This window comes from Rhinopithecus bieti, unplaced genomic scaffold, assembly GCF_001698545.2.
Source record: "Rhinopithecus bieti isolate Rb0 unplaced genomic scaffold, ASM169854v2 scaffold_425, whole genome shotgun sequence".
NCBI lineage: Eukaryota > Metazoa > Chordata > Mammalia > Primates > Cercopithecidae > Rhinopithecus > Rhinopithecus bieti.
In genome coordinates, this window is record NW_016803361.1 from 1,441,573 (window position 1) to 1,449,743 (window position 8,171).

The 8,171-nt window shown below is 49.7% G+C and overlaps 1 protein-coding gene across 1 annotated transcript in view; it reads left to right on the plus strand.

Annotated features, from left to right (window-relative positions):
* Nucleotides 1–1,762: 1,762 nt before the first annotated feature.
* The window catches only part of PGAM1 (phosphoglycerate mutase 1), a 7,817-nt gene continuing 1,408 nt past the window's right edge, over nt 1,763–8,171 (plus strand). The window contains 4 exon segments of the mRNA XM_017880083.1: nt 1,763–2,048; nt 6,201–6,335; nt 6,338–6,474; nt 6,770–6,950. Of these exon segments, the coding sequence (XP_017735572.1) occupies nt 1,910–2,048; nt 6,201–6,335; nt 6,338–6,474; nt 6,770–6,950 (592 nt within the window). The 5' untranslated portion in view covers nt 1,763–1,909.

Genomic DNA, 8,171 nt, shown 5'->3' on the forward strand with positions numbered 1-8,171 from the left:
TATTTGCAAAGCACTTAGAACACTGACTGGCATGCCGTAGGTGTTTTACTGGGACATGATCGCCGCTCACTGCAACCTCGGCCTCTCAGGTTCAAGTGATTCTCCTGCCTCAGCCTCCTGATTACGGGCACACTCCACCATGCCCGGCTGATATTTTGTATTTTAGTAGAGTGGGGGGGGGGGGGGGTTTCACCATGTTGGTCAGGCTGGTCTCGAACTCCTGACTTCAAATGATCTGTCTGTCTTGGCCTCCCAAAGTGCTGGGATTACAGGCGTGAGCCACCCATTGTTACTTTTGGCTACTCGTACATGAGCCTCATTTGCCCTCTGCTTGCTTGAACAACAGGAAACACATTCAGCCCATCCTTGAGTCTAGTTCACTGGTTCATGTTTGGTGCTCATTAAAGTGTCTAGATTGAAATCAACCAGGAGACTGGCCTGCCACAGTGGCTCACACCTCTCATTCCAGTGTCTCTGGGAGGTTGCTGCAGGAGGATGGCTTGAGGCCAGGAGTTTGAGACCAGCCCAGTCAATATAGCAGTCAACATAGCCAGACCTATCTCTACAGAAAAAAAAAAAAAAAAAATTAGCCAGGCCTGGTGGCATGCCTGTAGTCCTAGCTATTCAAGAGGCTGAGGCAGGAGGATCACTTGAGTCCAGGAGTTCAAGGCTGCTGCAGTGAGCTATGATCATGCTACTGCACTCTGCTTTGGGAACAGAGGGAAATCCTGTTTCAAAAAAGAAAAAGAAGGCTGGGCACGGTGGCTCACGCCGGTAATCCCAGCATTTTGGGAGGCCGAGGCCGGTGGATCACTTGAGGTCAGGAGTTCGATACTAGCCTGGACAACATGGTGAAACCCCGCCTCTACTAAAAGTACAAAAATCAGCCGTGCGTGGTGGCGGGCACCTGTAATCCCAGCTACTCGGTTGGCTGAGGCAGGAGAACTGCTTGAACCCGGGAGGTGGAGGTTGCAGTGAGGCGAGATCGAGCCACTCACTCACTGCACTCCAGCCTGGGAGACAGCTCCGTCTAAAAAAAAAAAATTGTAGTAATAAATTGCCGATTGGGGCTGGGAGAAGGACAGGCAGTGACTAGAATTCGCCCCTTTCTGAAATATTTGAAGGGTCCTAGCGTTTTGCTTCCTTGTTGGAGACCCAGAAAGCACTGACTTGACGTGTGTGAAAGATTGTAGACAGACGGGATAAAGAACCCCGTGCTGGAAAAAGAGCAGGCTCTGGAATCAGCAAGGTCACGGGCAGTTTCCTTACGTGTAAACTAGGAGTAAAAAGATCAGTGTCCCGCCAAAATGAGAGAGTAATAGTAAAAACTACTATTTACTGAGCATTTCCAGGTACTCGGTAAGTATTTATGATCCCATTTTACAGATGAGGCTGGGAGGTTTCCCGACCTGCCCGAAGATACAAAGCAAGTAGTATGCACGAGTGAAGACTCGAACACAGGTCTGTGAATCAATCTCTGTGTGGGGATGGGAGCGGTTCCAGTGATAAGAGCCACTTAATCTGTCCGAGCCGCTCGGGAGCAGCGCAGCAGCCAGCGGAGTGGCACCGCCCCTAGAGCCCGCCGCCCTCCGCCCTCCGCCTTCCGCGTGCTTACGTGCGCTCCGTGACCGCCGCGGCCGACGCGGGGCTGGCGAGGCAGGACGCATGCGCTCTGCGTGCCACAGCGCGCCCACCCCGCCCCCCCGCCGTCGGGGGCCGCCGAGCCAGGATGCGGCGCATGCGCACACCTGGCAGGCGGAGAGCGGTCCAGAGCAAGTAGAAAGATTTGGGCGAGATCGTGCGCGGGAGCCGGGCCGTGCGGCGCGAGCGCGCAGGCGCGGCAGAGGGGGCGGGCTGCTACTCCGGAATCTGCGAACCGCAGTCGGTGCCGCATCCTCAGCCCGCCGCCATGGCCGCCTACAAACTGGTGCTGATCCGGCACGGCGAGAGCGCATGGAACCTGGAGAACCGCTTCAGCGGCTGGTACGACGCCGACCTGAGCCCAGCGGGCCACGAGGAGGCGAAGCGCGGCGGGCAGGCGCTGCGAGGTGCGGAGGGGCCGGGTGGGAGCTGCGAAGGGCCGGGTGTCCGGCCTCAGAGGCCGCCTGGCTGGCGTCTGTGCCCTCCTGGAGAGGGCCGGCACCTTGGGCAGCATCTCTCTAGCACTTTAGTGTGTAGTTGAGAAAATGAATCCAGAAGGTAGAGTCGACTTGTTCAAGGTCACGCCGTGGAGCGTGAGGGACTGTGCCGGGGGAGGACCCAGGGCGGTCGCCCCGCAACCCTTTGCGCTCCCCACGACACCGCCTCGCAGTTTTCCCGTTCTAGTCTCGACGTTTAATAAGTCGGGGACAGGCCGGGCGCGGTGGCTCACGCCTGTAATCCCAGCATGTTGGGAGGCCGAGGCGGGTGGATCACTTGGGGTCAGGAGTTCGAGACCAGCCTGACTAACATGGTGAAACCCCGTCTCTACTGAAAATACAAAATTAGCCGGGCCTGGTGGGGCACGCTTGTAATCTCAGCTACTCGGGAGTCTGAGGCAGGAGAATCGCTTGAAACTGGGAGGCGGAGTGCCGTGAGCCGAGATCGCGCCATTGCACTCCAGCCTGGGGAACGAGAGCGAAACTCTGTCTCAGAAAAATAAAAAAAATAATAAGTCGTGGACAGTTTGCCCTAATGGAGCCATTTGTGGCGGCCAGGTCTTTTCAGATTCCCCAGCGCCAGAAACGGTTGGTACAGTCTGGGGCTCCTGGAGGAGGACGCCCTGTGCCTTACAGCAGCTGTAACCAAGGCTTCTCAAGAGGCGGCTACGGATCCTAGCGGATCGGCAGGCCACACAGCCTCGTCCCCAGCAGTAGGTTGGAGTCCCCGGGGGTGCCTAACAAGCCTCAGGACACCAAGAAATCCGCGTGCTTGTGTAGGACTTTGCTGTTCAGTAGCATTCCACAAATAGTGTGTCCAAAACGCATCCGTAGATATAACTGAGTGAATGAATGAATGGTTTGAGTTGCTCCTACCCAATAAAGTAGATAAGATTTTATCCTCCTCAGCCTTCCTGGGCCGCTTTGTAGTTGGGAAAAGTGAGGATGTGGAAAGTTGCCTTGTCCAAGGTCATGTCTTATTCCTAGTCCAGTGTCCTCGCCCTAGTTCTGGGTGAAATAACAGGTAGGTGTTAGGAACTGTTATAGGCTTTTGGCCAAGGACGCCGGGCGAAGGTGGAAGTGGCTGTGAGATAATGCTTGCCTATCCAGGCTTGCCCCCACCCCAGTCTGCTCTTTGTGGTTTCGGAATGCTAATAAGGAAGCATTTCCTGCTGCCGGCAATGCCAAGAATCCCTGAAGAGGTGCTTCCACTGATGATAGGGGCAGATCCTCCTTTGCTCCCTTCTCATCTCTGGACAAAGAAGCAGCCATTCACAAGGGTCATTGGTGAGGCACAGGTATTTGGCCTCAGATTGCTCTCCTAGCTTCTTGCCTTCACTGTACTATCCTTCTCAAATGATGCAAAACGCGGGACAGTCTGGGAAATGTAAACCTCTGCGGGGTGGGGTGGGCAGGGGAGTGAATATTTGAGATGGACTGGTGTGACCTCATCTTTTAGGAGAGGCTGGGAAAGGGAAAGTGCTGGTAAAGGAGGCCATTTTCTTTAGCTCTGTGGCAGGAAGAACTGTATCAGTCTGGTGGTTTCCCAACAACTAGTCCACGTTAAACCATGTTGTCTCTATTTGAGACTGATCAAATAGTTAAACTTGTAATCTCTAAAATAACAGATCCTATTTCAGTTTTAAAATGTTAGCATTAAATTAAAAAGTTAACTATAAAAAATTAAAATATTTAACAGTTTAAAAGGTCGAAAACATATAAATAATTCCTCAGTGCTTTAAGTGATAGGGTTTGTACAGTCTTGAATCTGATTTCAGGAGAAAGCTAGTGAGAACTGAGTTTCCCCATGCATCCTTACTGCTAAGAGAGGGATGGCCTGGGGGAGGATGGAGTCTACACTACAGTGTCCACTCCTACCCCTGTGAGTGTCCCTAGGCTATGTTTTACTTTGATGGGCAAGTTAAAGGAAGAGACTTTATGCTCTGATCTTTCAGGTTCTGTTAAGAGTCCTAAGCAGAACTTCTTTTGTCCTCAAGGTCCTATTTATGTGTCCAAAGTGAGCCGCCTCATTGCAAGTGGAAATAATTGCAGTAAAACAGCCTGAAGCTCTCCAGCATGGGGGCTGACGCGAGCACTGTGGGTATTCACTTCCGGGTGACTCAGCCTTTTGTTGGGGAGCCATTCCTCTCCTTACAGTTAGGAAGGTGACAGTAAGTGAGTCTACTAGGACTTGTCTGGCGGCTCAGTGATGAGACCTGTTTTTTCTCTTGTGGGTAGTGTGAGTTTTCCTGGTGATTAATTCCCCCCAGCCCTCACTCAGTAAGATTGAGTTCTTCTTGGCCTCATTCTCATTTGAATGACTGGCAGGAAAATTCACTTCATGTTTTATTAATTACTGTTGCTAACCTCAATATGAAGCAATATCCAGGCAAGTTTGTGCTGAATTTCTCAGAGGGCCTTCTAGCCTCATGGAGAAAAACAGGACTGTTTTCTTGGTCATCAAGGAAAGTGCCATCTCCCCATTATGGTGGGAGAGAGAGTGCTCTTTCATGAAACAAAATCAGTTAAGACTGGTTTTTTTTTGTTTTGTTTTTTTTTTTTTGAGCGCAACAGTGTCTCGCTCTGTCACCCAGGCTGGAGTGTAGTGGCGCAATCTCGGCTCACTGCAAGCTCTGCCTCCCGGATTCATGCCATTCTCCTGCTTCAGCCTTCTGAATAGCTGGGACTACAGGCACCCGCCACCACGCCCGGCTAATTTTTTTTGTATTTTTAGTAGAGAAGGGGTTTCACCGTGTTAGTCAGGATGGTCTCAATCTCCTGACCTCATGATCCGCCCGCCTCGGCCTTCCAAAGTGCTGGGATTACAGACGTGAGCCACCGTGCCTGGCCAAGACTGATTTATTGTAACCTATTCGTTGGGCCAACATAACTCTTGCCACAATAACTACTGTGTATGGAACACATATTCATTGATTAATCAGATAGTGCACAACACTGGGTCTTTCTTTAGTGAGTGGCTTCTCTTAAACTTGGTTTAATACTTAAGTAGGTATACTCTTCTGAGGGTACTTGGGATTAGGCTGGAACTTTGACTACAGTAGAGAGAAACCATGGATTAGAGTTTGTGATGTGATTTCCATACTCCACAGTGAATACAATTTCATACAACAAACAAATACAATTGCAAACAAATACAAAAACAAAATACAATTTCATACAACAAACTGAAGTTTTATGAGTACAGGAAGAGCTCTTCCTGTGTCCTGATTGGGACTTAAATCCTAATTTTTTTAGATCAGAGTTCTAGTAAAATGTCTGTTAGAAGTGACAATTCCCAGCCTGGGCAACATGGTGAAACTCTGTCTCTACTAAAAATACAAAAATTAGCTGGATATGGTGGCGTGTGCCTGTAATTTCAGCTTACTTGGGAGGCTGAGGCAGAAGAATTGCTTGAACCTGCGAGACGGAGGTTGCAGTGAGCCGAGATCGCGCCACTGCACTCCACCCTGGGCAACAGAGTGAGACTGTCTAAAGCCAGGCGTGGTGGCTCACGCCTGTAATCCCAGCGCTTTGGGAGGCTGAGGTGGGCGGAGTTCGAGACAAGCCTGGCTAACATAGTGAAACCCCATCTCTACTAAAAATACAAAAATTAGCTGGGTGTGGTGGCATGCACCTGTAGTCCCAGCTACTTGGGAAGCTGAGGCAGGAGAATCACTTGAACCTGGGAGGCAGACATTGCAGTGAGCTGAGACCACCCCATTGCACTGCAGCCTGCGTGACAGAGTGAGACTCTGTCTCAAAAAAAAAAAAAGTCACAATTCTAACTGAAATACAAACATCAGGATCCTTGGGGAAATGGGGGCAAGCTAGAGATGGTGGTGAAAAGTTGGATTCTGGAGTCCCACAGCATGGGTTTTAATCTCTTACGTAATAGCTGTGACCTTAGGCAGATTGCAAGGATAAACAAAACAATTGGCCAAATACTTTGTTTTTTGGCCAGATATTGTCATTTGGACTACTTGTACAGGAGACTGATATGGAAGAACATTTTGGCTCAGAGTAGACCTCGTTAGCTTATCACTTTGAACTTCTGATTTCCAGATGCTGGCTATGAGTTTGACATCTGCTTCACCTCAGTACAGAAGAGAGCGATCCGGACCCTCTGGACAGTGCTAGATGCCATTGATCAGATGTGGCTGCCAGTGGTGAGGACTTGGCGCCTCAATGAGCGGCACTATGGGGTCTAACCGGTCTCAATAAAGCAGAAACTGCTGCAAAGCATGGTGAGGCCCAGGTGAAGATCTGGAGGCGCTCCTATGATGTCCCACCACCTCCGATGGAGCCCGACCACCCTTTCTACAGCAACATCAGTAAGGTATGGACAAACAGGTTTGGTCACTCTGCCCAGGATCAGGGGCTTTTAGTAGTGTCTGCCTAATCTCACTGAGCTTATAATTCATGATAAAATAGTTAATTGTAATCCTTCTCCAAGGAATGACCTTCACTTACTAGAAGATATGGTTGATAGTTTACTATCTCCTTTTTTGTATTTCCATTGTCAGATTTTATAAAAACCTGTGAATGTGCATGGGCCAAAATTAATACATCATGAAGTCTTTTAACAGATGTAACTGTTAATAAGTGGTGAACTTGGATTCTTTATTGCTTAGGATCGCAGGTATGCAGACCTCACAGAAGATCAGCTACCCTCCTGTGAGAGTCTGAAGGACACTATTGCCAGAGCTCTGCCCTTCTGGAATGAAGAAATAGTTCCCCAGATCAAGGAGGGGAAACGTGTACTGATTGCAGCCCATGGCAACAGCCTCCGGGGCATTGTCAAGCATCTGGAGGGTATGTATGTGTTTTCAGAGGTGCCTTCAAGGAAGGATAAAGCAGAACTGCTACAAATCAGGGACTTGGTAAAAAGGAGTCTAGGAAAGGGCTGGACATGTTAACAGCTTTAGAGGTGGTCTAGATTGATTTCTGGTGAAAACACACCCTCAACCCTTGTTTCTCAAAATGTGATCTGCAGAATAGTGACAGCTGGACCCCCTGGGAGCTTGTTATACATGCAGAACCTCAGGTATCACTCCAGACCTGTTTCAGAATTGGCATCTATTCCCCAGGTGATTTGGATACATATTAAAGCTTGAGAAGCTCACCTCTAGATTGGTATTGTCAAATGAGACTGCTAGTAAAAATCCTCCTTAGCTGGCCAAGCACAGTGGCTCATGCCTGTAATTGCAACACTTTGGGAGGCCAAGGCAGGAGGACCACTTGAGGCCAGAAGTTTGAGACAGCCTGGGCGACATAGTAAGACTGCATCTCTAAAAAATTTTTTTTTTGAGACGGAGTCTTGCTCTGTCGCCCAGGCTGGAGTGCAGTGGCCGGATCTCAGCTCACTGCAAGCTCCGCCTCCCGGGTTTATGCCATTCTCCTGCCTCAGCCTCCCGAGTAGCTGGGAGTACAGGCGCTCGCCACCTCGCCCAGCTAGTTTTTTGTATTTTTTAGTAGAGACGGGGTTTTACCGGGTTAGCCAGGATGGTCTTGATCTCCTGACCTTGTGATCCGTCATCTCGGCCTCCCAAAGTGCTGGGATTACAGGCTTGAGCCACCGCGCCCGGCCTAAAAATTTTTAAAGGCCAACCACAGTGGTTCATGCCTGTACGTACCATGAGCACCTTGAGAGTTTAAAACCAGCCTGAGCAACAAAGCAAGACCTTGTATGTATAAAAGAAAAATGAAAAATTGGCTGCGTGTGGTGGCTCAAGCTTGTAATCCCAGCACTTTGGGAGGCCAGGCAGGCGGATCACAAGGTCAGATTGAGACCATCCTGGCTAACACGGTGAAACTCCATCTCTACTAAAATACAAAAAATTAGCCAGGCGTGGTGGTGGGCGCCTGTAGTCCCAGCTACTCGGGAGGCTGAGGCAGGAGAATGGTGTGAACCTGGGAGGCAGAGGTTGCAGTGAGTCGAGATCGCATCACTGCACTCCAGCCTGGGCGACAGAGCAAGACTGTCTCAAGAAAAAAAAAAAAAAAAAAAAAAAAAAAAAAAAAATAAAAAATTAC